The sequence below is a fragment of the Pan paniscus genome, chromosome 2 (genome assembly GCF_029289425.2).
Source record: "Pan paniscus chromosome 2, NHGRI_mPanPan1-v2.0_pri, whole genome shotgun sequence".
Lineage (NCBI taxonomy): Eukaryota > Metazoa > Chordata > Mammalia > Primates > Hominidae > Pan > Pan paniscus.
The window spans coordinates 10,319,959-10,347,580 of NC_085926.1; the positions used below are offsets into that span (position 1 = coordinate 10,319,959).

At 54.6% G+C, this 27,622-nt stretch overlaps 1 protein-coding gene across 19 annotated transcripts in view; it reads right to left on the reverse strand.

Annotated features, from left to right (window-relative positions):
- Positions 1-555: 555 nt before the first annotated feature.
- ATP2B2 (ATPase plasma membrane Ca2+ transporting 2) overlaps positions 556-27,622 on the reverse strand; it is a 382,880-nt gene continuing 355,813 nt past the window's right edge. For 14 of the 19 annotated variants that reach the window (XM_034955774.3, XM_034955779.3, XM_034955777.3 and 11 more), the window contains 9 exons: positions 26,894-27,073; positions 26,608-26,695; positions 22,535-22,641; positions 21,888-22,079; positions 19,253-19,466; positions 17,003-17,214; positions 16,752-16,859; positions 14,695-14,877; positions 556-5,651 (listed from right to left, as the gene is read on the reverse strand). In XM_034955774.3, coding sequence (XP_034811665.1) covers positions 5,340-5,651; positions 14,695-14,877; positions 16,752-16,859; positions 17,003-17,214; positions 19,253-19,466; positions 21,888-22,079; positions 22,535-22,641; positions 26,608-26,695; positions 26,894-27,073 — 1,596 coding nt within the window. In that variant the 3' untranslated portion in view covers positions 556-5,339. Of the gene's footprint in view, positions 5,652-8,510; positions 8,566-12,656; positions 12,829-14,694; positions 14,878-16,751; positions 16,860-17,002; positions 17,215-19,252; positions 19,467-21,887; positions 22,080-22,534; positions 22,642-26,607; positions 26,696-26,893; positions 27,074-27,622 lie in introns of all 19 variants that reach the window. The other 5 variants (XM_055109486.2, XM_034955780.3, XM_055109487.2 and 2 more) reach the window with 3 other exon arrangements.

Here is a 27,622-nt window from a genome sequence, read left to right on the forward strand (position 1 = left end):
AGTGTGTGTGTAACTCTCAACCCTTGGGCCAGCCTTAGGGATTACTTGTTGGTCTGGGCATATTCTCTTTCTCTGCCAATGTTCAGCAGAGGTTTGTGAAGTCCAGACTCCTCAGGTGCCAGGCTTCCCTTTGCCTTACCCCTCTCCCCAGTAGGGGGGTGCCACCTAGATCCAGTGTCTGTATTCCCCATCTCCTCCCTCTGGTTAATCCAGACCCCAAATCAGGCTAACTTTCCCTGATTTTTGCCCCCCCACCCCTTGCCCCCAAACCTCCTCCGCTTCGTCCTGAGGCCCCGTTCCCCAGTCTTCTTCTATGAGATGGTCAACCATCCCTCATAGGTTAATGGCTCATGGCAGGGTAAGCCTGTCTCCCTCAAATGGTGGGTGTTCAAAAGGTGTGATCTAGTGGAAGGTGAGACACTGCCCGCTGAGCTGTGGGCCCTTGGGCAAAGTGCATTTCCCTCCCAGGGACTCAGTTTCCCCCTGAGTTCAACTCCACGAAGGGCGGGGACCCAGCTGTCCTTCAGAAAAAGGCCTTGTGATGTGTACCGTGTCTGCATTTCCACGTGTGCATTTATTGTTATTGCTCAGTATAGTGTTGAAAAGGCAGACAAATCCCATTAATTACAAAGAGCACAAGCCAAAGATACAGAGAAATAAAGAGTGTACAATAAGAGCACAGTCACTTCCCAGCCCCGATTGTCCCAGAGCCCCCCAGAGCCCGGGCAGCTTATGGAAGCTGGAGGCGGCACCATTCCCTCGCTACTCTATTATAAAATATGTGCACACAAGAGTTAGCAAAGTGTGGTGACCCCCGAGAGGAAAGGTCCGGGAGGGAGAGCACCACAGGCATTACAAAACAGACTTAGGGGGCTGAGAAGGGCAGTCCCAAAGCAGCCTCCAATATTGTTTTCAGTGGAGGGGGTGATGGCTGCTGCCTGGGGCTGGGGACCCTCCTCCCCCACCTGGGTTGGTATGATCTCTACATTAAAATCAGGAGAGCTTGGTTTGGAACTTTGAAAAGGCCTGGGGACTTCCTGCTATTGTCTGACTTCCCTCCTGGCTCTGGAAGGCCTAAAAGCCTTCAAGAAACGCTCTTCCCTACAAGAGCCTCTAATGGTGGGATTTTGGACACAATGGCAGGAGAGAGATTTGGGTGGGAGGCTTGTCAGAATGCACCAGGTTGGCAGCCTCCTGCAGGTAGCGCAAGAGTGGGCTAGGGGAGTGAGGGTTCCGAGAAGGCCCAGGCAAGAACTGCCTGCATCCCAAAGGTACTGGAGACTCCAAATTAAAGAGCAAGAAACTATCCCCCCAAAACAAAATGAAACAAAAACAACAAAAAACCAGTTCAGGAAAGGGAGATAGGAATAAAGGTTTCTCCATGATGAGAATTAGAAGTGCAGACAACTGGGCCACACATTCTTTCCCAGCTCCAGGCCTAGGAGAGACTCCTCTTTCTCGTCTGGACCAGGGACAGATGGCGGGTCCACCCCAACACAACCAAGGTGGGTGACTTTGGTTCCCAAGCCGAGATTGAGTGGGGGCCTGGTGACCTCTCATGACAACTCCTGGGCTTAGGGGGCAGGTGAAATGATGGGAGGAACAGCAGGCTTCTCTCAAGATCAGGATGCCCTTTTTGTCCCTCTTTATAGAACATAGTCTATTTCACAGCCCTGAGTGGACAGTAATTACAATGGGGGGAAGATGATGGCACAGGGAATGACAGAGCCCAGAATTTGGGGGTGGGAATGGGACAGCGGGTGGAGGACTGGGCACAATTTAAAGTTTATGTGGAAGAATAGATGTGAGAGAATAACTAGGAAATTTTGTAAAAGAAGAGTGAAGGGACTCATCCCACCACATAATAAGACATTAGAAATTGACAATAGTTAAAATTGTATGGCTGGTGCCAGATGAGACACCCAAGTAAGGGAAGAGAAGAGAAGTTCCAGAAATAGATCTAAGTCTATGTAAGACATCAGTGTGTGGTAAAGGTGGCATTTCAGCATGGTTGGGGAAAAGAGTGGCTTCCAACAACTGGAGGACCCAGGACAAGACAGGTTCAGAGTCCTTGAGCCAGTGCAGTCATTTTAATTGGTCCAGTCTCAGAAATAGGACTGCCTCTCTCTTGTCATCTCTATGCTATGGTTGGGACAAGGGGACAAGGGGCCATGGTGAGGGGTTGGCGGGAGCAATGGAGGCTGCTCCTGAGTTAAAGAAAGCTCCGCCTGAGTTGCAAGAAGGAAACTCCTCAGAGCTCTCTCTGCTCACCTCCAAAGATGAGTGATTCTGCAGCGCAGGAGTCGTCACTGAACGGGCTCCCTGCCCTTCCCTCATCTGTTGAGGGGGAGACAAGTTGGTGAGCTTAGCTCTCAGAACCAAATCTGCCACTTACTCCTGGAGCCCTTGTCTAGAGGACAGAAAAGAAGCTATGTGGATGATGCAGTCCCAAACTAGAAAAAAGTATACATTACAGATATATTTACTATGTTCTGTTTGATGTTGTTTTTTGCTTTTTTTTAAACCACAAACACTTCAGAACCACACTGCACGAGTCAGAAGAGCCAGCGATTGAAAGCATAACCATTGCATAGTATTAAATGAACAGAGATGGTGAGTTCTTTATTTACAATTATTGTCTAGATAAAAAAATTCATAAAAACAGATGAATGGTCATAAATTATTTACCCCCTAATGGAGTGAACTGCCAAACGTACCCCATGCTGCTAGATATAGGACGCAGAGTGCAAGCTTTATGTACTACAGTGAGTTTTGACAAACCAACCATTTCGTGTGTGTGTGTGTATGTGTGCAAGTGTGAGAGTGAGGGGGTGCATGTGTGCAAGCATCCTTCATTCCTGACAAGAGAAGACCAACGCTAATGTTGGCATTCTTCCATCGCTCCCTGTTCCCTAAGCCAGGCTCCACTGAGAAGCCCTCCTGGCTCCAAATGAACATGGAGCATGGTGTGCAAACACAGCTATCCTGATGTCATGGAACGAGGTCACGGACACATGACTGATCAAAGAAGTGGGGAGATGGAAAACTGTGAGAAAGGAAACTCCAAAAAACACCATGTTCCAAGGCTGCCCCATGTTTTACACATGCAGATCTTTCCTTCCTTGTAGGAGAGCAGTGGGCTGGCTTTGGTGGCGTTTGTACTGGAATCCAATAAGCACATCTGAGGGCTGGTCACCCCTTTGGTTATGCAGTTCCTCTCCTGGATACATTCAGAGATACTTCTTCACGACATTCAGGTGATGCGCTCTTGAAGGTCCTCCTTCCAGGAGGATTTTGCCAGGTGGGATGGGCTGACGTTGAACCCCAAACCCTCAAGTTTTTCCACCGCCATCCAGATGTAGGCCCTCCCAGTTGACTATGGCTCTTTTCCCGAGTGGCTCTCATCTTGTTTGTGGAAGAGTTCTCTGGGCCTGGAGAAGGGAAGGGGCTGGGCTGACACAGCCATCGTGAGGAGGGTCAGCATGAGGAATGGATTTTGCAAGAGAGGCGGAAAGTGTTTGGTTTTCCTCGAAGCATGGGACATCATCGATCATGGTATTCAAAATGTCTTTTGCACTGTACAAGTTTATGGAAAAAGATCATATGCTGAAAAGTCTCAAAGCAAACTTTGTATTAAATACAAAAGTTCTTTTATGAAAAACGCTGAGACCCACAAAGTGCTTAGCAGTTAAGAGGCTGACATCCAATTAAATAAGCTCTTATTAAGTGGGATTACTAGTGCTGTTGTCTTGGGGAAAAAATAACCACCTTTTCTCACCTGTGATACTGTAGGGTTTCAGAATGGCTTTCTGTTTGGGAAAGCAAGACTTGCTGTTAAAAGGCTACAGTATATATTGTGACTACAGGAAGACAATTTGGTTTAAAATCACACTGAGTACATCTCAATATACACATCATAAGGTTCATTCGGATCTAAATAGTGCAGAGAAAAAGGCTATTCTTCTTCAAAAATAAAAATAAAAGCAGCAAGCCGTACCGATCCTCATCCAATAAGCCAACAGCTCGGATGCTGCCATTAATAAGGAAACAAACCTGTAAGTTACTAAATAAAAAAAAAATCAACACAATACCATTTATAATATTTCAACACTACCTCAATCTCTGTACAGACAGTGCCAAAGAGAACCTATTTTTGAAATGCTCTTAGTAAACTCAAGCGAGTTTCATTGAGAGAAAAGTCTTCGAGCAGTGCTTTGCAGATCCTGGCATCCTTGGGCCGGATGGCCGTTAGTGTTGCAAACCCAGGAAGCCTTCTCTCCTCCTCTCCCTTCGTCTACGGAGCATGTTGTTAAACCCCTCAGGATGGCAACTCGGTAGCATTTGGCTTCTGCCTGAGCCTCTCACGGTAGTGACATTATTGAACGGAAATAGCAGGCAAAAATCAGAGCATGGCTATCATAAAACATCAAGGATGCAACCCAGGGGAAGTGTCTGTTGGGCCGAGCTGTTTTCATAGCATCTCAGCCACCAGTGTTCTTAAACCATACAAATAGCCAAAGACGTTATCTACAGGTTTGTAAACAAATTACATTCTTCTTTTAGGACATAAATAAGTTAAAATAGAGCAATTTAAGCGGAAACAAGGCAACATGCCGGCAAAGAAACTTTATATATCCATGTATATATATTTATATATATATATATATCTACCTATCTATATGGACGTATACAGTCTCGGAAAAGTATACGTTGATATAGATACAAAGAAATGGATATAACCTTGTGAGTGTCTATGAAGTTCTTCGGTTCCATTGGTGCAAATCTACTAGGCGAGTTAAGCTCTGCAATTTCAAAAAGTTATTAAATTAATCTATACAACTGAGACCATGCTGTGCAAGCATTTCAAAAACTCACAGACCAGTGGATTGGATAAATAGTCTCAGAAAAGAGTCTGTTTGCAGTTCCCGCCTAAGAAAACAAACAAACAAAAAAAACCCCTCCCCAACCCCCAAAAACCAAACAAGGGGAGGATTGAAAGTGTACAGTACATTCATGCGGGGGACGTGGTGGCTGGGCGGGTGCATGGCTGGTCCATGTCTGGGTGGGAGCCAGGAAGGGCTTGTTTTGGGAAAACCGCTCACTCCCGTAAGCCCCCAGTGGAGATCCCGCCCCTTGCCTTGAAGTGAAAAAGAGTTCAAACAGCATCGCAGCCAGAGAAAGGGTCTGTTGGTGGAAACGTTGGTTTTCTCTCCAGTATTTGGTTTCCGATTGTTGCTCGTTGCTGCTTGGGTGAGTTGGGTGCCTGGATGGATGGGTGCCCGGAAAGCGGGTGGCAGCGGGGTCCATGAGGGCGGGCGGGCAGGCGACAGGGTCCTCAGCTAAAGCGACGTCTCCAGGCTGTGGATGGGGCTCCCTGGACTTGAAGAGGTAGCTGATTTGCTTGTGTCGGTCGTCAGGTTGATCCCACTGTCGATGGCGCTGTTGTTCTTGTTGAGGGACGACGGCGGGCTCGAGTTCTGCTTGAGCGCGGCATCTTCTTCCAGGTCGGTGTCATCAATGAGGGGGATGTGGGGCTGGGAATCTTCGATCCGGAATTCAGGATGAGCCATGAAGTTATGGATGGAGGTTCGAGATTCAGGCTTTTCTAAACCTTCATAGAGAGAGCTACGGAACGCCTTCACGACGCGGATCTGCAAGGGAAGCACAGGGGTCAGGAGCACTGCCCAGGGACCACAGCCAGGCTCGGGGGGCTCACAGGAGGGGCGGGTGGGAGGAGGGTTAGGGCAAAGCAGGTGGCTGGAATCCATAGTCGCTGGGTGTTATTAGCATTGACAGGATGGGGGAGAGTGAAAAAGGGGGCTCAGGTTATAGGCATCCTTGAGCTGGTTTTTAAAAATCTCTTTGGTTTTGGTAGAAACTAGTGTTAGGACAGGAGGAATCACCAAGCACCATCAAAGAGATGATGGGGAACAGTGGTTAAAGGAAGCACAGTCGACTCCTGCGGGCACCCACACCTAGTGAGAGACTGAGCCTTGTTCACTTTAAAGCAGAGGTTCAACCATGCAGACAGGGAGGAGGACCAGGTGGGAATCAAGTAGGAAAGAGGAGAGGCTATTAAAAAAATTCATCTTAGGAAAACCACACACAGTTAAGAAACCATACAACACGGAACATGTTACGTGTCACAAACAGAAAAGGCACAGAAAGGAGAGACGGTTGGATGAGTTGGGATGAGAGAGACACATGAGGGCCAAACAGAACGGGAACATCAAACCAAAGGCAGCAAAGCAAACCAAAGCCAACCCAGGGCTTTCTGAGGTGCAGAGCAGAGGCAGCCAGAAAGCACATGGGAGCTGGCGGACAGATGACATTCGGGGGCGGGCTGCATGCCACGGGGAGGCTGGGAGCCACATGGCACACACAGACAGACACACGGCTACACTTGGAAGCCTGGACAATGTGAACGGAGGTCGTTTGTACCCAGCGTTTCTTTCCTTCATGCATTTGGGAGGTAAACACTCGAGTATAGACTCAAAGCCCTGGCCGGCCAGTTATTGGAGCTTGCTTTGGGGTCTCTTATTTCCTGGGGGATTTTGTTTATTTCTTTATTTGTGCTTTGAAAACACAAAACCAAAAAACGAGGCTGGAATCAGATGGCCAAACCCAGCCCCAGTGGGATTCTGGGGTGTGTGGAACTGAGTCACAAAACAGCAAGTTCTTTCATTTTCTGTCTCAGTTGTGAACCACACGTCCTGGGGCCTCAGTTTCCTCCGCTGAAGAATGGGAGGAGGCTGGTCATTGAGTCTTCAAGGCTAGTGGAAAGAGCACTGGACTTGGAGGCAGAAAGACCCAACTTGCATCCTGGCTCTGCCACATCTGGTGCCTTGACTGTGGACAAGCCACACTAGCTCTCTGGTTGTCCTCTGTCCTGCCTCACAGGGTGCAGAGGGACAGGACCCTCACTTGGAAGAGAGGTGTCCCTTCTCTGGACTCCTGGGAGGGGCAGCAGTGCCTGTCATCTCAAGAGTCTGATGGGACTTGGGACAAAGGTGCCTCCTCCTCTCGTCCCAGCCCCAACTCGGAGTGGAGTCAGAGGTGGAGAAAACAAGGCGGCGTTGGCGCCTCCAGGACAGAGCCTTAGTCGGCTGCTGTGTGCAGGCCAAGTGGCACCCACCTGCAGAGCAGTGGCTGCCCTGCACCACAGGCCTGCGGGGAGGCAGGGGACTGGACGAGACGGTCGTGGGGAGGCCCCTGAAGTCCCAGGACTTGAGCTCTCAGCGGAACCCAGGGGTAGCTCCTTTGTGAAACCCTGGTGGGGAAAGCCCTCTTTTATGGAAGTGGAGTTTCTAGGTGACTGTGGTTGATGATTTTAAGTGTCATCGCTGAAGGTTTGTTTTACTGTTGCAGAGGGAATTCTTTCTAAAGCATGTCATACGCTCCTCTGACTTCTAATTTAGAGTGCACAGAGAAGAATTTAACATAAGCTTTGTCAATTATCCTTCTTGGTCTTAGGTAAGACCCCATGGATTGTCTTGTTTTTCCTCCCTTGCTGTCAGTCATCGCTTACTAGTTAGTGCTGACTTTTCTGTTTTCTGAAAAGCACCTCTGTCCTTTCACCTTGCATACTGTGAGCTGGGACTCCAGGGTACCCCACTTGCTGGAGTTGTGCTTTAAATAAGAGGCAACAAGTGCCAAATAAGAGCCAGCCAGACACGGCCTTCATGCTGGTGCTCCATCATGGCCACTGTGGCCGCTCTGAGCTCTTTCCCCCTGGAGTCCCTCTTTGTGGCTCTGCAGAGATGGTTCATATTCTGATCTCCTGAAAAGTGAGCCGTTACACCTTGATTAACTGAAAACAAAGAAGGCGCTGCAGGCCTCAGCTTTCTTGTTTGTAGAATGGGAATAGCATCAAGGCTGTAGCTGCCTAGCCTGGTGCTCAGTGTGTTCTGAGGTTGAAGTGCAATTCAGATGCTGACTGGAACACCTAGTGTATGTGTGGGGCAGGGGGATGGTGGCAGGACCCTGTCATGTGACTGACAACGCAGAGGGGATGACACACAATGAGATGAGGCCCCTCCGCCCTCCCCCTGGCATGGAGACAACAGAAAAAATGAACTGCTCTGGACAAGACTGTGGGGACGAGACTTTTTGGGACACCCCGCCACGGCCATCTCAAGTCTCCACTTCGGTTCTCTCCGAGGCTGAAATGGAAAAAACTATGGGGAAAAAAAAGGCTCTTCCATCTCCCCTCCCTGCCTACCCTAAAGGTAGGAATTTTTTTTTTTTTTTTTTGGCATAAGCTGCATTTGGGCGTGGGGGTGAGGGGAAGGAGAGGAAGGGACCTGGTGAGCGGGGTTTCAGATGTTTTGGTTTCGTCAGCACAAAGGGAGCAGGGAGACCCATGCCCGTTGTCAGAGGGCTCTGAGAAAACGCACAGGCCCTGGTCTGAGATGGGTTCTACATACTCGAATGTTTACCCGGCTTCAAGGAAGCCAAGAGTCTGGGATTGATTCACATTCATTTCAGGCTCAAGGTTAAAGACTCACAACCTCTTTTAATTTCACTCTCTCTTGCTGAACTCTGTGTCCAGGGTTCTCTAGCCCTCTAGGGAAACAAACACATGGAATATTCAGACAGTGGAGAGGTCTAGGGTTCCCCCCACAAAGCAAGCCATTTTCTCGCCAACCCAAGGTTGCACTAAATTAGTTACCAAAACGCTAATGAGAAGTCCAGCTTTCTTCCCTTTTTGTTGTCTTCATTTCTCCCCCTAACAGTGCAAACTCCTTGCCCTAGGAGTCTTCAGAACCAGGAATCTGCAGGGGAAGTGGGAGCAGGAGGTGCCTTATCTGTCTAGCAAGGTACGGCATCCAGAATGTGGCTTGGACCTGGCTTATGGGGCTGGCTCTTGGCTTGGGTGGTTTGAAAGAGCAGGACTTCCACTGATAAACACGGAGCCTGCTACAGACTTGCTAAGTGCAAAGATGGTTTGAGATGTGTTAGGAATTTGAGGCAATGAGAAAGAGAGGCTGTGCGGCTTTGCCTTGGATCGAAGTGTGGGATACTAATCTTGTCCTTGATCACCAGTGGGAAGGTGCCCTTCTCCCCAGTCTTGGCCACGCTGGTAGAAGTTCAAGCTGAGAAACAGCTTCCCTGGCCTTCCCTGGAGGACTGACTCCTTTTCACGATATGAGGCTGTGGGCGTGGGCACTGGTTCCGGAATGGAAGTTCAGCCTCTGTGGCTCCAGGTCTGTGGGCCTCCTGGGAAGCGGTGTGAGTAGTGGGAAGAATGAGGGACTCCGGAGTCTGACCTCTTGCCACGCCCTTGCTGTGGTGACCCTGGCCTCATCAGTGTCTTTCTCTGCGAAATGGATGTGTTGGCAGGTCCTCCCCTCCCACAATTCAGTGGTGAGGCATCTGTGAAGTAAAGGGAGTGGGGAACTGCTCTGGAAATGTTGAGTGGGGCTCAGGTATAAGGCAATAGGGACGTGCCATTAAGTTTCCGGGGCAAAAACAACCTCGTTTTTGAGTTAGTCAGAAGAGTGCACCAATTCATTCCCTCCCGAGCATCCTCGTGCCATGTGCCTTGTGACTGCGGTCAGGCTTACCATGTGCGTCTGTCTGCTGAGGCCTTCATCTTGCGGTGGTGCCGTGGGGAGGGGAGGGCCTGCGATGTGTTCAGGGGTTTTCCTCACTCCAGTGTCCCAGGTCAGAAGTCAGGCCCTGTCCCAGGCCTTTGTGGTCAACTCTTCATAACCCAGGGGACAGTGGATTGACTCCTTCCAGGGCACACTGGCTGCAGGTGTTTTTGCCTCAGCAGGCACATGGGCAGCCTCCTCTGCTGGGGAGTCCCCAGGAAGCAGATCCCCCTCAGAAGGCTGGTGGGGTGCGGTGGGGGTGAAGGAGTTGTGGGGTAGTGGGGTGGCCCACTTCCTCATCCCATCAAATTGGGGCCCTTCTGTCACTTCCTGGCCACCTGTTTAAACCTCCCTGTGGGAGGAAAGCACACTGGCTTCTGCAGGGACCTTGGCTGGTGTTTAGAGGGTCCTCAGAGTCCTTGGAGACCAGAGGAGGCAGCACTGTTGTAGACACTACTCAAGCAAAGGAGGCACGAGGCTGTGTTGTCCAAATGTGTGTACTGAAACCACAGAGGCTGTGATCCTGTCTGGGAACCAGTGCCCTCAGGCAGGGGTTTGGTCAGGCTCTTTTTAAGACTATAGGCTCAGGAAGGGTCTCAGGAGGGACCCAGAATTACAGGCTGGATTCTGTCACAGAGGGGGAATGCGAGATTCTCCAGGAGGCATGAAGAGGGAGAGGCAAGATGGTGAGCAGGGTGGGGAGGCCCTGGCCAACCCTGCTGGGTCCCCTGAGAGAATAAGGGGTCAGGGCAAGGACTGTCAAGTTGGCTTTGGCTGAGCCTCTGCCTGGGCTTCTTTTCCAAGACTGTTCCAAAGTTGGGGTAACCACGGGCTACAGGGGACTGATCTGGCCTCGAAGGAGGTCAGTGTAGACACATTCCTGTCTAAGCATTTCTGCAGAAATGAAGAAAAGGGCATTTCTGCAAAGAAGTGTTGTTCCCGGACTGGCCCTATTGAATGGCTTTGCAAATGATGCAGAAGAAAAGCTGAGAAAGAAGTGGCTGAGGTTTGAGAGGACAGCTCTAGCTTCTAGACTGTGAAAGCTAAGATGAGGGGCTAACTCAGGGATGACTTCCAAAGGCAGTGGGGCTGCCCAGCGATGTCAGGTGTGCTCTGTCGTGGCCAGGGTGAAGTGCTGCCCTTCAAGAAAGAGGCTGAACTGGGATGGACAAAGAACTGGGCCTTCACCCAGAAGCCAGACTGCTAGCAGGCAGCCCCAGCCAGAGGGCCGCAGGAGTCATCAGGAGGGGTGGCAGAACAGAAGTGGATTCTTCCCCATGTAGCTCTCCCTGCCGGGACACTTGGTTACCGCACCTCAGGATAGGTGGGGGTGCTGAGCAAGGCCAGAGCTGAGTTGGTGCAGAAAGGAGCTGGGAGGTCAGCTGGCTAGGCTGCTGCTAAGGTGAGAGCTCCCTGGTCTAACGGGGAGGAGGATGGGACCAGTGTTGCCTTCCCCGAGAAATCCTGGCAGTGACTGCCTAGTGACGGTATCTCATGGAAATGTGACTCAGCCACCATCTGCTGAAATGCATCTCCATTTCATCTTGGCTCCCCGGTCCTCCCCAGCACTGCGTTTCTGTGCTGACGAATGAGCACTGAGAGGCTCCTTCCCTGCTTTCTGCTTCTGTCCTGCCGCTATGGGTCGTGGACATTTGCCATCAACAGGCTCCCTGTGGCCCGTGCCTCCTGCTGGAGGCACTGAGGGAGGCGCTCCCACCAGCACACCGGGTTACCTGCTTGGCTGCAGGGGGTTGTGTTGTGGGTGTTCTGGTTTTGGATGGGGGTAGAGGCCCTTTATAAAGTTTCAAGGGATGAGCTGGAGTCTACTTCCCATCAAAGAAGCTGGAGGCTAAGACTGACACTATGCCAACTGGAGAAGAGCAGAACCAGGGGCTCCCCTGCAGATCAGAAGGGCCTGACTGGAAACATAGCAGGGCGATGGGAGGAAAGACAGACTTGTTCCCTATGGGGCCCGAAGCCATGGGTCCGGGAAAGAGCTAGACAAAGCCAGCAATGAGTGATCTAGATCAGAAGTGGTGGCATGAGGAGATGAGCTTGGCAGGAGGGAGATGAAGGAGGGGCCACAGTCCCAGGCTATCTCTCAGATAAAGGAGGGCAGGATGCTGAAGGGCATATCAGGTCCCTCTGGGCCTGCTGGCACCCAGGCAAGATGTGAGGCTCGACCCACCATTTTCTACCAGGGGTCAAGCTGAATGGGCCAGGGACCTTGTCCTTTCCAGGAAGGGCTTAGAACTTCAGCAAGTTCCAAGCTCAGCCACAGGGAAAGGTGTCTGCAGGGCAGCTGATGCAGTCAAAAGTGCAAGGGGAGGAGTGACAGGAAGCGGGCAGAGACTCTGAACTGCTGGGGTGCAGCGTCTAGGCTGTGAGCTCCTAGGTGGCCTGGGATCCCTGGCTGACTATGACCTCTGACCTGCAGTGACCTCTTGGCTCAACTGTCCCCCTTGACCATGACCCTTATTACTGTGGGTGCCCCCTGACCAACTGGGAAAGTCTGGTTGACGTGACCCTCTTCTGGGTGGATCCCAATGTGACTGACTGTGACCCTAAGGGGCTTGCTCCCCTTGACCCACAGTGACCCTTCTGCTGACTTTGACTGCAAGACTGGGACCTCTTGTCCAACTCCAACCCTTGCCTTGGTGGTCCAGGCTTTTCCTGACCACATATGACCCTGGGCCAGTGGGACACTCTGTGTCCCCTCCATGTCTGTCCCCCTCTGGCTGCCGGGACCCTGTGGTGGATTGGGACCATTTGGTCACTGATGTCCTCTTGACCAATGGTGATCCCTTGACTGAACCAGACTTTTTGGCCACTTGGGACCCTAATGACCCTCTGACTGACCCTGGTCCACTGAGTGACTGCCACCGCATGACTGGCTACGCTCTCCTGACCAACGGGACCCTCTTCGGTGGCTGGGACCCTTCAGCCCCCTGGGCCTGATTGTGACCGGCTACCCCCCATGTCCTCTGGTGCCCCAGCCCCTGCCCGCCTGGGAGCTGGCGTGGGCAGTGCCAGCCGGAGGCAGTAAGGAGTCACACTCACGCCCGGCTGCAGCAGGAGGAAGGCTGGTCGGAGAGGAAAGAGCATTGGACAACGACACGCGACTAGGGCTAGAGAGATTGGCTACATCCTGGCTCTGGCTGGTGACCGAGGACTGTCTCCGCAGGGCCCCCTGAAAGGAGGCCCCGCTCTTGAAAGTATTGACTACTTCAATCTGCAACGGAGGAGAGAACGAGACAAGTTGCGAGAAGAACGAGCACAGCGGCTACATGACTGACAGGGCGACGCCACAAGAACAGCCGCAGCCACGGCAACAACGACAATGTCACTTAAATCAAAACAAAAATACCAGACACACTCCAAGGCTCTGAAAAATGTCTGCTCAGCTCTGGGCCCACCTGCAGGCCCCAGGGTCCCCGGGAGGACACAGGGGGTCCGGCCTTTGTCCTGTGCTAGTGGCTCAGGGGCCAGTGGGCTGGCCAGTGGGGGAGGCAGTGATTAAACATGGTATCTGGAGGGAAGAGAGCAGTGTTCAGCCTCCCTCAGGTACAGGCGTGGAGGTAGAGGGTGTGGTGGGGGTCCTGAGGTGGACAGAGCTTGGCCTAAATTCCAGCTCTGTCACTTACTAGCTAGGTGACCTTGGGCAAGCCACCTCTCTGAGTTGAGTTTCTTGTTCTTAAGAAGGGTCAATGCCACCTGCCTGGCAGGGTTATCTGTAAGTGGCAAAGCACCTGACCCATGTTAGCATTCCGCAAGAGGCAGGCAAGACAGGCGCCCCTGCCCACTCAAGAAATCGCAGTCCTTGCTTCCTCCCGTAATCTGGAGACCCCTGCGTGGCTTTGCCACCAGGGCAGTGACAGCACCACGGACATATTCACTGAGTTGTCCTGGACCTCCCAGGAGGTGGGGGCAGGCTGGGAGGGGTGGCTGCCAGGGTTCTAATCAGGGAAGGTGAGCCCAGGCCCGTATCAGGCACCTCCGGGTCTGAAACCTGCTTCCAGTCCCCACCCCAGCTGTGCCAGCTCAGTAGAAGGGGCCATCTCCTGGACCTTGGTAACCTCTAAAACTGGGGGAGTCACATCTACCTCCCAGGGCTGTGAAGGTCACATGAGGTGAGGTTTGGGACAGGGTACAGAGGGGTGGGAGGTGACCCAGGTGAGCTCTCTGCTACATCGGATGGAAATGAGGTGCTGGGCCACGGCTGGCAGGATGGTGGCCAGGTGGCTGCTTCTACACCGCACTTCGCCCGAGTATGCTGGGGCATGGAGGAGCTCCCACTCCAGCTCCCCAGATGGTCTGGGCAAGAGACCCACAGAGTCCCTTCTGACCCTCCCCTCTCAGGGCTGTGACAGCACCTGTGAGCTACAACACCTGCTCCAGGCATAAGGGGACCATGTGAGAGCATGTGGTATGTGTGTGGGGGGTCGGGGGGAGGCACGCAGGTGTGTCGTGTGCCACATGGCAGCCATGCTCTCTCTGCTCTGGGGAAGAAACCTGCTTCTGGCTGGCTACGCCCTGCACCTGTGCTCCCCTGGTGTGCTTGGTGTGTGCATGTGTGTCTGCGTGTACTTAAGGATGACTGACCTTTGCTCCCCACAGCCTCTCCACCCCCTAGGGGAAGCTGGGGAGAGCAACTGAAGCCCCCGTGGAGGCGGCGGACCCCCTGACCACCAGGCCCTGGGGGACCCGGCCTGCAGCTTCTGTCCAGCCTTACACGGCCCCTCTGGGTGGGTGCCCCCAGCCCTGAGCGACAGTCCCCTCACTCACCTCTGCCCTCAGAGCCACCCTTCCCCACCCTCTCAGGGAAATCCCCCTGGAGACCATGGTGGGTGTGACCCCTACCACTTCCCCTTGCTGCCCTGAGAGGGCACAATGGGACCTCTCTGAGGAGGCCATGCTGTTCCTTAGCAGCCACAGGAGTGGGTGTGCAAGTGGCTGGTGAGAGCTGGCCGGGACCCCTCTGTAGCCACCCTCCCTCAGCACCAGAGCTGGGCCCTGGGGGGCAGCACAAGCACACTCACCTCCATCCCCTGGCCCGCCCCGGCCAGGCCTGGGCCCAGCCCCCACGAGCCTCCTGTACCTGTGTCTGGATCCGATTCAGGCCTCGGAACCACAGGATCTGGCCCCGCCGCAGCTCCCGCTCCGCGTGGTCGATCTCCTCCACGTCCTCGTTCAGCTCCTCCTCTGGGATCTCCTCCTTCTGCGTGAGCCTGCCTGCCTCCTTGAGGAACTTGAGTCTGCTGGTCGGGATGGTGGCGATGACCTGCGAGGGACCCTGTCTGTCAGGACGGTGGGGCTGTCCTTCCCAGTGGCCTTCTCTCCCTGACACCCGCTCCTCTACCTCCCTCCTCCTACCCACTCACCCAGGCATGTGATCAATCTACTCCTTCACCCACCTCACCTGTTCCTCAGCCCAGTCTTTGACAATGTCTCTTTTTTTTTTTTTTTGAGATGGAGTTTCACTCTTGTTGCCCAGGCTGGAGTGCAATTTGCTTTTTAATTCACTCATTCAGAGTCAGGGTACATAGTGGACAATCTTGGCCTCTAGGAGTTGGACAGATGTGGCTTTGAATACCCCAGACAGCCCTGGTCCTGTGGCCTCGGGCAAGTCATTTCACCTCACCGAGCTTTGGTTTTCCTAGCTGTAAAGTGGGGGCCGCTCTGGGCATGGTGAGAACTGGGCACGGTGGAGGGTCTAACTCGTCCTGCAGGAGCCTGGCCCGTGGCTGGCCCTCGGCTCTCCTGGGGTTACTTATTCCTCTGTCCCTTATTCCTCCTGAGGTCACTGGACCCTGAAGGCAGCCAATCCTGGACTGGGAAGGCAGAATGGGAAAGAGCTATGCCTTCATTCCTAATCTTCCCCAAAAGGCTTGTCCATGGGGCTGAGGACCCAGACGCAGGCCCTACAGGAAAGCTGCGGTGGCAGATATCAGAGGCCCCTTCCATTTCCTGTAGGGGCAGTCAGGCGCTGGCATGAATGCAACCTCAGGGGGCTCCCTGGGAGTGTAAAGTCAGCACTGCCCGCTGGCATTAACCTTTGTCCTCTGAATCCTTCCCTCAGTTACTGGGCCCAGCCCCCAAGAGCCTCCTGTAGGGGGTGGGCCCCAGTGGGATAAAGATGGCCTGGCCCCCAGGGTGCCCAGGGGTTTATCACTCTCCGAAGCAGCCCCAAAGGTTACAGGAAGTCCTTTTGGATGAAACTAAACTTTCTTATTTATCTTTTAGTTAATTTTTGCCCCCGTAGCTTCTCACTCTAGCCTGCAGACAGCTTGAAGGCAAGAAAAATGCCTCCCACCCATGGGGTCCCACTGCCTGGATGTGTGAGCACCTTGGGAATCAAGCCCCTTAGGCCCCGAGTTGGTTCTGGGCCCTCCTCCCAAGCCCTGTGTCCTGGGTCAGGAGCCTTTGAGCTGCGTGCTCTCAGAGCTGTGACAGGGTCTGGAACTTGGGCAAACATAGAAAAACGAATTGGTGGGAGAATATTCTGGGACAAAGCTGGAAGGGCCCCTAAAGAGCATCCAGCCCAAGGAGCCCCAGAGCTGGGGCAGGCACAGCACTGAGGCCACAGATGGCCACAGGCACAGCACTGAGTAACACCGCAATGTGGCAGTGTGTCCTGCTTGCGTTCCCTCTGAGTGCTCTAAAGGATCCTGATTGACGCCAGCCGGCCACCAGCGCCCGCAGACCACTGATTCATCTCCCTTCCTAACAAGCTGCTCCAGCCTTGAATCCCTGGCAGGCCATGGCTTCTAGCTAGAGTTTAATAATGTCATTCTCATTACATTAATGTTTTTGTTAGCCTCCATTTATGACAAGTGATACTGATTTTTCAGTTGTCTTAGTAATAGGACGTTGCCTTTAAAAACAAATTTAAGTTAAAAAAGCTGATGTGATTGAGAGAAAATATTACATAAACAACAGGAGCAGTGGTAGATAGATATAAGGCAAAAATCAGAGCAGTAGTACCCAGACGACCAGTATAGGACCTGGGACAAGCCCCCTTGCTCAGATGTCCAGAGATAGGGAGGAGCTTGCCTGGGGTCTGGCAGCCCATTCCTGGGGGTCCTGGATTCTCCATCCAGTGCTGTCTCCCTTGCCCTGCTAACAGGCACCTCCTGCGACCTACCAGGAACTTACCTGGCCCCAAACGAGCTCTCCTAACCCAATGAATATGCACCACATCCACTGGTCCAGCTGCAGTGGAGAGCAGCTGAATGGCTTCCCTCCAAACTGCACGATCACTATCTGGAGGTCACAGGGGAGCAGAGAAAGAGAGAGAGAGAGGCCATCAGGGACCAGCACAGAGGGCTGGGCTCTCAGGGCCCTGCCCAGGGGCTCCAGCCGCTTGCTGCCCACCCCAGGCCTGGTTAGGGTGGGGGCCTCACTACCTGGATGGCAAAGGTGCCCAGCACGATGGTGCAGAAGATGGGGTTCCGGAAGATGCCGTCAAAGACATTGCGCTCGCCGTGGATCTTGCGGGCGTTGATCTCGTTGAAGAGCTGCATCATGACGAAGGTGTTGAAGATGATGGTGTAATGCTCTGAGGGTGGCGAATGCAGGGGCGCGTTCCTCCCGCTGTCGATCTGGAACATCTTCTCGCCTGCCAAGTGAGAGAGTGGGGCTGGGCTGAAGGCAGTGGTGGGGGAATCAGAGGGGAGATGCCTGGCCTTTTGTGGGGGCCTCTTCTGAGCAGTGACGTGAATCCCCAAGACATCAAGGCATGCTTGGACAGTGGGGGGCCAGGGCTGTGCTGTCAGCTGGTCAGAGACTAGGACTGAAGGGTCAACAAAGCCCTTTCTCCTCTGGGGAAGAAAGGCCTTGGGCAACTGTCTTCCACTTTTTCTGTGGAAACCCGATAAAGGTGGACGGCCAGCTGTGTTAAAGGTGGGCGACATGGCTTCTAAAAAGTGACCTCAGACTGGAAAACTCATTCTGGACTGCGAGGACAGGATACCTGCGGGAGGTTTTGCGCTGCCCCGAGAGTGCTGCTTCTTGTTCCTGAGCATGTCCCTTGCTGAGACCTCTACAAGCTCATGGGGCTGTTACTAGAGATGCCAATTCCTATATGGAGCCCAGGACTTCTGGGCTAGGCTGGCTCTGGACTCTCCCATGTGGCTTCATTCTAACACCTGAGCTGTCACATGGCAGGGCACTGCTGTGTAGACGCTGCTGATGGGGTGTCTGATGCAGTCCTGTATCCTTTTTGTTTTGTTTTGTTTTTGAGATGGAGTCTCGTTGTTGCCCAGGCTGGAGGACAGTGGCGTGATCTCAGCTCACTGCAACATCCGCCTCCTGGGTTCAAGTGATTCTCCTGCTTTAGCCTCTCAAGTAGCTGGGATTACAGGTGTGCACCATCATGCCCGGCTAATTTTTGTATTTTTAGTAGAGATGGGGTTTCTCCATGTTGGCCATGCTGGTCTCGAATTCCTGACCTCAAGTGATCCACCCGCCTCGGCCTCCCAAAGTGCTGGGATTACAGGCATGAGCCACTGCACCTGGCCAAGTCCTGTGTCCTTTTGCACAGCTGAGTAAAGTGGTGCCAGGAGGCTTGTGGAGTTTTCTGGGTGTGAGATGTCCCAAGACTACCCAGGGTAGGTGCTGCTCAAGTGGTCAAGCCAGCAAGCCGACCAGGACCCCTGCTCTCCTCTCCTCTCCAACCCCTCCACCTCCTCTGAGTCTCTTCTAGTTCTGCATATAAGTGGCTTCCTCTAAGCTTTTTCATGATAAGTTTTACAACAGTAAAATGTGTCCTGACAACACACTACTTTCAAAATTTATAAAAGGCAACTGCCTTTGAGGAATGGATCCATGCCCACCTCCATCACACTCTGGGCTTTGAGGACGAGTGAAAGGCCAGCTCCAGGAGGCTCCTGTAAGGAGAGAACTGGCCCTGATTCCATGTGGGACTGCGGGCCAGACCCTTCCCCTCTCTGGGCCTCTGTTTCCCCATCTGTGACCTGGGGATAGGCTTTGTTGGGATTGCCTCCGAAGCATCTGTGGAAACCAGGCCAGTCTTGGCCCCAGCCAGACCTGGTTCTGTGCCCAGACTCTTCCTCAGACTGGCTGTGTGCCCTTGGGCAAGTCACCTCACCTCTCTGAGCCTTGGTGCCCTCGTTTGTAATGTGGGGTGGAGGCAAATGTGCTTGCCTCACTGAGTGGAAGACCCAACCAGGCAGCCCAAGTGGAAGCATTGTGAGAATCGGTGGTGGTGTGAGCGTGTATGCCCTTCCCCAGGAAGCCTTGCTGAGGGTCCCTTCCACGGGGCCAGGATAAGGTGCTGGAATGGGTCAGAGAAGGGGCGAGTCACTCCCCTCCCAGCCTCAGGTGCCTCTGGGGCTGCCATGCAGTGCTTCAGCACCCGGTCAGGGCCTTGCACGGTCTGTACTTGTTGCCAGGAGCTGTCACCAGTGGAGAAAGCCACTGATGGCTTTAGGGTTAGCCAGAGCTGGGACAGGGCCAGGCCCTGTTCAAGACTTGCTGGTGTGACCTTGGGCAACTTACTTGACCTCCCTGGGCCTCAATTTCCCCATTAGCAAAACAGGAGGGGGTTGTGACTCGAGAATGCTGGGTGAGAGCCATGGTGCACCCAGAAGGTGATGACCCCGCCTGGGAGAGGCGTGGGTGGGCGAGGCGCTCACCAACAAAGAGCAGGGTGAAGATGAGGGCAAGCTGGTAGACAGCATGGCCCAGGATGTTCTTCATCATGGTCCTGGAGATGAGCGGCTTGTTGCGGCCGTACGGCTTCCTCAGCAGCAGGGTCTCCGTGGGCGGCTCAGTGGCCAGTGCCAGCGAGGCAAACGTGTCCATGATGAGGTTCACCCAGAGCATCTGCACGGCCTTCAGAGGGGAGTCCTGGGGACAGGCAGGAGAGGGCTGTCACCTGTGCGCCCACCTGCTGCTGTGAAGTGCTGGGCGGGCTCACGGTGTAGGGTCCGCAGGCTCCTGCTGGAGGCTGGAGTCCGACCTGCCCCTTGGCTCCCCAGCAGGCATGGAGTTGTTCTCTGATGCCTTCTCTGGAGAACAGTGCAGACCTGCCCACCTCAGCCACATCTTCCCTGCCAGGAGATAAGTGAGTCCCCCCAGGCCCAATGGCCACCAGCTCCCTGCCTTCTGGTAAATTCAGCTGCATCTCACCATCTTCCCCTCTCCCCTCCAGCCCCCGAGGAGGGGGTCTCTCCTGGCTGAGGCCAAGACCATTCCCACCGCCTCCAGCATGGGCTCCTACCTCCTCCCCCCACTGCCTCCTCCCCCTCGGGCTTTCTATCCTACAAACAGTGCCCGTCCCCTGCCTCCCCAATGTCTCCTCCCCTCTTATCCCGCCTTACCTTAAAAAATTACTGTGCGTATCTATGACTCAAAAATTAATACATTTCAAGGTAGGAAATATTGGCAAATGAGGAATAGCAAAAGCAACTAAAACTTGTCAAGGACCTCACCACTTTTAGGTCACCACTGTCCAGGTTCTGGGAGGGACCCTTTCAGACCTGTCTCTTTGGCTGAGAGTAGCTGGTTCTTCTGTCCCCATCCTTCCTCACACCCCCACGTATCTTGTCCACAGCAGCCAGACTTTGGCCCCTCCACGTTCCCAGAATGCCCTCCGCCCAAGTCACCAGCACCTTCTGTGCCACGAGTTGCAGGACCTGTTCTCGGCCAGATGTCACTGACCTCGCCCCTGCACTCCCACTTGTGATCCTGACCCCACTCTCCTGATCGCCGTCCTCCCTTCCTTTTAAATCTGTGTTCCTGCCTCAGCCCCATTCTCCTCCTCGTCCTGTGGCTTTAGTTACATCCGTCTAGTGGCCTGTGGAACACCTCCTCCAGGAAGCCCCCAGACCCTGTAAGCTCAACAGCCCAAACCCGATGCTCTTCCCACCTCTGTTCTCTCCCAAAGCCCCATATACCTGCATCCCTTCCACTCATCACCTCCCAGGTTTCATCACAGCCCCTGCTCCTGGCTTTCTCTCTCACCTCCTCCTTGCCTCAGCCTCGCTCCCCTTGCCCCCGTCTTCCCCACCCCGGGCTTTCTCTAATTCCATATGCCTCAGGGTCAAGTGTGCTCGTCTTCTTATCAATGCTGCATGGCCTCGCCACCAACTCAATCAAAGACCTCAGGCAAACTGATAGTGGTCTCAGAATCTCAGTTTCCCTATCTGGCATCAAGACCTTCTGGTTTCCAAGTTGCTGGGGCCGCAGGAGTGTTCCTCAAGCTGCCACTAGAGGGAGCGTCTCATCCACAGGCCAGGAAAGAGGGCCCTTCTGAGCAAAAGGAAGCCCCCAGCCACCCTCCCAAGGCTCCGATTCTCAGGGCTGGGGTAGCTGGAGCTGCTACCTATATTCCCCCAGCGCAGGAAGCAACAGAGGGGAGCAGTGTTCCAGCGCCACACAGCTCTTGGGGGCAGTGCTGCACTCTGGGCCTCTGGGGGCTCCTGTGGGCATGGGCTTGTCTGCCCAGGTGGCTACTGGGAGTGTTGGGCCTTGGGGATCCCCTGGGGCTAAGGGAGACCCATTCTTGCCTCCCTGGCCAGGCTGGTCAGCCCCTGTGGGGAGTATCAGGAGACTGCAAGAACAATGGCAGGTCCCTGGCCAGTCCATCCTCTGAGCCTCAGTTTCTGCCTCTGTAAAATGAGGATCATCACAGTTCCCACCTCATGGAGCTACATGAAGAAGCAGTCAGTCTGCAGACATCTGGGGCCTGCCTGCCAGGCTCAGTGCATAGAATTGCTCCAGACCCAGTCGTGGTATCTGGCCAGACTCCTCTGTGACCTTCCCAGTGAGCAAGACCCCCGACTCCCTCCAGTTATCCCCACCTAGCACCTCCTAAGGCACTCCACACTCCAGTCCAGAGCCAGGGCCCCAGGGCCCCCACTGGCTCTTTGTCCTCACCTGGATGCCTGATCCCCCTTGGGCCCTGGCCTGCCCCTCCCTGCCTCCCTCTGCCCTCGTGGTGGCCAAGGGCCCTGCCTTCTCTTGAGGATTCCCTCTCCTGCCTCCTGCAGTGAGGGCCAGGCTGTGAGCCTGACAGCTCCCATTTGCTGGGTGACCTTGAACAAGTCACACCACCTCTCTGAGCCTCATGTCCTCGACTCCCCTGGGGCCAGTGCCTGCACCTGAGCTCTGTGATGCAGTTCCTGGCCCCCAGCAGGTGCTCCATCCATGGGTGCCTCATCCCCGGCTGTTCTGACAGGGACAACCTGGAGTACCCTAAGGCCCCCGAGCCTCTGTGGGGGGTCTCCGCCCTCCCCCAGGCTTTGGTGTGGTCTCCTGAGGACCCACCTGCGTGATGCAGGCGCCTGTGAAGGCCACAATCACGGCCACCACGTTGACGGTGAGCTGGAACTGCAAGAATTTGGAGATGCTGTCATAGACGTTGCGGCCCCACATCACTGCCTTGACGATGCTGCTGAAATTGTCGTCTGTCAGGATGATGTCTGAGGCCTCCTTGGCCACGTCAGTGCCTGCGATGCCCTGTGGGGACAGGGACAGGAGGCTGGGTGGGGTGGCCGGGGGAGGTGACCACTTCTAGCATCACCATCCTCACTCCCTCCACTTCCTCAGTCCTACACAACTCCCAGTGGGCCCAGCACAGCCAGACCACACAGGGACACCCCACTCTTCACGCTCCTCACAGACCCAGCTCCCTTCACCCTCAGGAAGCCTCACCCTGGCCCCCTCTCCCCCTCTGTTATCTTCCTCCTCAGCCTGCAAGTGCCCCCCTTCACACAGCTCCCCCAGAGCAAGAAGCATCCTACGCCTTTCCAGGAAAACCTCGGGGTCAGGCTGAGTCTCGAGAAGGGTGGGCACCCACGGCAGATGGCGGGTGGGCCAAGTGTGAACTGGGGCTCCTGAGTAGCCAGCCCAAGGTTGTGTAGTCCAATCTCCCCAGCCCCCACCACCCCAGGCCCTCTGTGGGCCGTTCCTACCATGGCGAAGCCCACGTCGGCCTTCTTGAGTGCAGGCCCGTCGTTGGTCCCGTCCCCCGTCACGGCCACCACCTGCCGCTGCTCAGTGTGTGTGCTGTCGATGATGCCTGTTGGGGCAGGAGTGTGCTCAGGCCCTGGGCCACTCAGGTGGGAGGCAGCCTGGGCCAGCCCTGGTCCTCGGGAGGGGCCTGGCTGGGCATGGCTTCCTCTCTGGTCCCTGTCCAGCCGCCCCCTCCATCCAGGCTCTTCCCAGCTCCAGGCTGGCCTATAGCTGCCAGCAGGTTACAGTGGGCTCCTTACTGGGCTGGTGCCGACTTGGGGCCCCCTGTGGCCTGGGCCCTGCTCACCTCTCCAGCCCCCTCTTTGCTGTCTGCAACCTGTGGCCACATTGGCATCCATCCTAACCAGAAACACTGTATCCTCTAACCGTGCTCAGGGCCCCCTCTGCCTCAGCAGGGCTCCCAGGGTTTCAGCAGGACCTCACCATCTGTTCCTCCCGACACCACTAGCCAGCACTTTCTCCCTGGGGAGTCCAGGCTTGCTGAGGAGGCCTTGGCTTTGTCATTTGCCAGTGACCTCTGCCCCACCATTCTGGCCCTGACCTCCCTCCAGGCATTCATCTTCAATAAAACATTCAACGAATAACAGAATGAACAAATGACATGTGGCCCCAGTCACTGAGCTGGGGCCAGTGGAAAAGGGTGGGTGAAGGATGTCATCGGTGGGGACCTGTGGAGTTTGTGGGACTCCTCATTCATGGGGCTTGCGAGCAGGGATGTCCGTGGGCACGACAGGAATTTGGGTATCAGCATCCATGGGTCTCTCATTCTGCACATTGAATGTATCACCAAGGCCTGCCAATTCTGGCTCCAAAATCCCACTGAAACCCTTCCTTTTCTCTGTCTCCACCCTCTGCCACCAGCATCACTTTGTTTCCTCTCACTGACTCTGGACTCCCCCTCCAACTCGCTTCCCCACAGCAACCTCAGGATCTCTCTAACACCCATGTCTGAACCAGTTCCGTCCCCCAGCCATCCCCGGAATGTCGTTTTCCTGCTTCCCCCCTTGGCCTCAGGATAACATCCATGTTCTTAGCTCCACTTATGAAGTCCTCTGTGACCAGGCCTCACTCACATCCTGACCTCTTCTCTTCTCTCATCCCCTGGCCACCCCCAATCTGTGCTTACAGTCCCACAGAGCTAGCTCTCACTGGCCCTGTGTCTGGGCAGGCTGTTCCCTTGGCTGGAGGTACTCCTGTCACCCACCTGTACTGTATTTTTGGCTCAGAGGCTGCTTTTCCCAGGAAGCCTTTCTGACCCTCTGAGGATCCCTGCCTGCCCTTAATCAGATCCATGTAACTCTATGTGCTGCTCCATCCTTGCGCATCTCTCTGCTCTGTGCCTAGCAGACGGCAGCAGCCTGTGGAATGAGGCGCTGAGTTCCATAACCTGGGGCACTGTGCCCCCAACCTGCTCCCTGCAGCTCTACCCTCTTTCAGGCCCAGCTGCAGTGCCGTGTGTTCTGGGAATCGTTCTGGGGTGCTCCCACCCAGCTGTCGGTGACCCCTCAGTTCCACCGTCCTGGACTCAGCCTTCCCAAGCTTGTCCCCTTGGGACATTAGGCCTGAGTTTCCATAGTTCCCTCAGTCAGCCTGGGGGCTCCTCCAAGGCAGGGACGGGTCAAATTTCTGCCCTGTGGCTCCCAGGTGGTGCGGACCTTTGCATAGCTCAAGCTGTGCGGAAAGCTGGGAGGAAACCTCTCCCTAGACGCCTCCCTGCCTCCAGTCCTGGGGTGGCCTGACTGTGTGCAGTCACCAGGGGCCTCCCTGTGGCTGCTTCCTATGGTCACATTTCTGTTCTGTCCCCGCAGACCTCTCAGCAACTATTCCCACCATGGACCACACTTTCCTCCTCCACAGGCCTCCTTCCTTGTCTTCCCGGCACCACTCCCCACTGACCATCCTCCTGCCCCTCTAGCCTCCTCCCCTTGGCCTCCTCTGTAGGTTCTCAGCCTGCACCATCACTCAGGCAGCTCTTGGCTTCTGCAGCTCCTCTCTCCCCACCCACATGTGCCACCCAGGACTCTGTCTCAGGCCTGCTCTCCCTCCTCGCTCGATGTCCAATGCTCTTCTCCAACAGGTACAGACTGATGGGATCCCAGACCCTCCTGCTCCTCATCCCTCCATGACATGCAAACCACCACCCAGCCCAGACCCCTCCACTACCCAAACTTTCTCAGACCCGCACCTGGCAGCTCCACTTGAGGTGTCACCACTGTGGGCAGGTGACAACTCTTAAGCAGGACAATCCTACAGGTCCCTCCACTGCCAGGCCGTGCTCTGCACTGCAGGGTAAGTTTTCTAAAATGATGCTTCTACCCTCTAAACCCTCCCATGTTCCCGTGCCTGGTGACACGGTGCAGGCCATGACGGGGTGCTCGTGGTGGGCATTGGCGGCCCTGCAGGATCTGCTGCCCTCCCACCTGCTCCAGTCTCCTGTAGCTTCCCTCTCCCACCCCGAGGTCCTGGCCCAGATCCTTGAAGGCATCTGGGGATCTTCTGCCTCTAGCCCTGTGCAGAGCAGTTCCCTGCCTTGCCTCAAGCACAGGCCCTACCAACCCTGGAGCCCATCCCACCTTCCATGGCCTGTGACCTAAAGCCTCCCTAGTCCAAGTTAGAGGCAGTGTTGGGTCCAGAGCACCCCTGCCAGCAGTGCAGCCTTTTGCTCTATGCAGGGACCACTTATTCAATGCCTGCTGCGTGCAGCCTGGCCCATGAATTCCACATGGGCAGGACCAGGCCTGTCCTGAGCAGGGCTGGCACCTAGCAGGACCTCAGTAAACAGTTATGGAGAGAATGAGTGAATGAATAAGAATAAGGATGGGCTGGGCGCCTTCTGCTCCCTTGTGGTTCTGGGGTTCTGGGTTTCTCTCCCCAGGCCAGATCTGCTTCCATTAATGTCCTTGGGCAGCACCTCTGAAAGAGGAATCCAAGATGTTCTAGGGCTGATCTCCAGTGGACCCCTGCTCCCATAGCCATTTTACAAATGAGGAAACTGAGTCCCAGAGTGGGATTTGCCCAAGGCCACAGAGCAGGTCAGTGGCAAAGCCAGGACCATGTGACTCTAAAAATACCCAGTTGGCTGGGCACAGTGGCTCCTACCTGTAATCCCAGCACTTTGGGATGCCAAGGCAGGAGGACTGCTTGAGGCCAGGAGTTTGCAACCAGCCTGGGCAATATAGTGAGACCCTGTCTCTATAAAGAATTAAAAAAAACTATCCAGGCATGTTGACACATGCCTGTAGTCCTAGCTACTTGGGAGGCTGAGGCAGGAGGATGGCTTGAGCCTAGGTGTTTGAGGTTGCAGTGAGCTATGATCACACCACTGCACTCTAGCTTGGGCGACAGAGGGAGACCCTGTCTCAAATAAAATAAAATAAAAATAAAGAGTGCCCAGCACCTGGCCACCTAGGCTCAGCAAGTGGTGTACCCTCCCTCTGGAGGGAGGAGCAAGACTTTGGCTTTTGGTCTCATCCCTCAGGTGGCTATTCCCAGGAGAGCGCATCCCTGGGGTCCTGGTCACAAATGTTGGTTGGGGGCCTCAGGGACCAGACAGACCAAGAGACTTAAAGCTCGGAGACCAGACTGAGAACGAGTGAAGTAGGCTGAGTATCGGACAACAAGCAGCAGTAAGGACTATGTCAAAGGTGAGAGAGCAGGGTCTGCGTATTCTTTCAAATCCATCATTTAAAAAGGCGCTGTACCGGCCACATAGAACACGTCTGTGGGCCCCATTCAGCCCTGAGCCAGGAGTTTGGGACCCCACACAGGCCCAGGTCCATTGCTTCCTAGGGGAGTTGGAGGCCCACAGAGAAGACTTAGCCCCATCTCCTTCTGGCCCCTTGCAGGCTCCTGGGGCTGAAAAGGGGGTGACATAAGGCTGTGCCCAGGTGTGGAGAGTCAGGGGCGAGGGGCCCTTCCCTTCTGGGAAGAAGCTGCAAGTGCCAGGAGAGGAGGGCCCAGCTTCTGGCCTGGTGCTGGGCTTCAGGATTGCCCGTGCCCGCCCAAGTCTTACCTTTAACCAGGGTATGCTTGTCCGTGGGGGAGGAGCGAGCCAGCACCCGCAGCTTTGGCCAGATCTTGTCAATTCGCTCCTGCTCAATCTGGAGAGGGATGGGGAAGGGGGCGGGTCGGTGGGGTCGGAGAGAGAAACTGAGGCCTGGAGAAGGGAGGGGACATGCCCAGAGTCACTGGGCTCTTAGCAGCACACTGGCTGGCTTCTGTACAATCATGCAGCACCCTACCTCCCAGCTCCCATCTGAGCGCGTTCCCCTGAGGATGCTTTACGTGGGGACACGCACCTCCCCCTTCTCGTTGCGGATCCTCCTGTTGAACTCCTTGCCCTCGAGGCACAGAAAGTCCTCCCCAGGATGGATGATGCCACACTTGATGGCGATGGCCCGAGCCGTGTTGATATTGTCGCCAGTGACCATGCGGACCGTGATGCCTGCCCGCTGGCACTTGCGGATGGCTTCTGGGACCTGGGCAGGAGGGCAGGGGCCATGGGGGAGGGCACCACCTCAGGCCGACTCCCCCTGCCTTCATGGATTCCAGAGGAGCCCTTCTCACAGGCAGCTCTACTGAAAGGGGACTAGATGACTATGAGATGCTGATGACGCACATGGCATATGGGCCACAGCCTCCCTTCCTGTGCCAACGGCAGGCATTGTTAATCGATCACACATCCTTTGATTAAACCCTGATGTGGTTCTCATCACAGAGTCCCAGGTCGCTACCACCTATTGACCATGACGGTCCATCCTGAGACAGAACCATTGGCTGTCTCGACCTGGGCGAAGACTTTGGAAAGACTTCCATGAACGCCTCCTCAGATCTGGCCCCAGGTAAGCTTGGCCAGGTGAACTCTTTGCCTCATCCACATACATAGTTCCTGCAAACTTGACAAATCTATTTGTGTATTTTCAGTTTCTTGGGGGGACATTTGCATTTGGGGGCATTTTACTTACAGAATGTGACACAGATTTAGAATATGTATAAAGGATTATGCTTCAGGTGAAACATGCCATTTC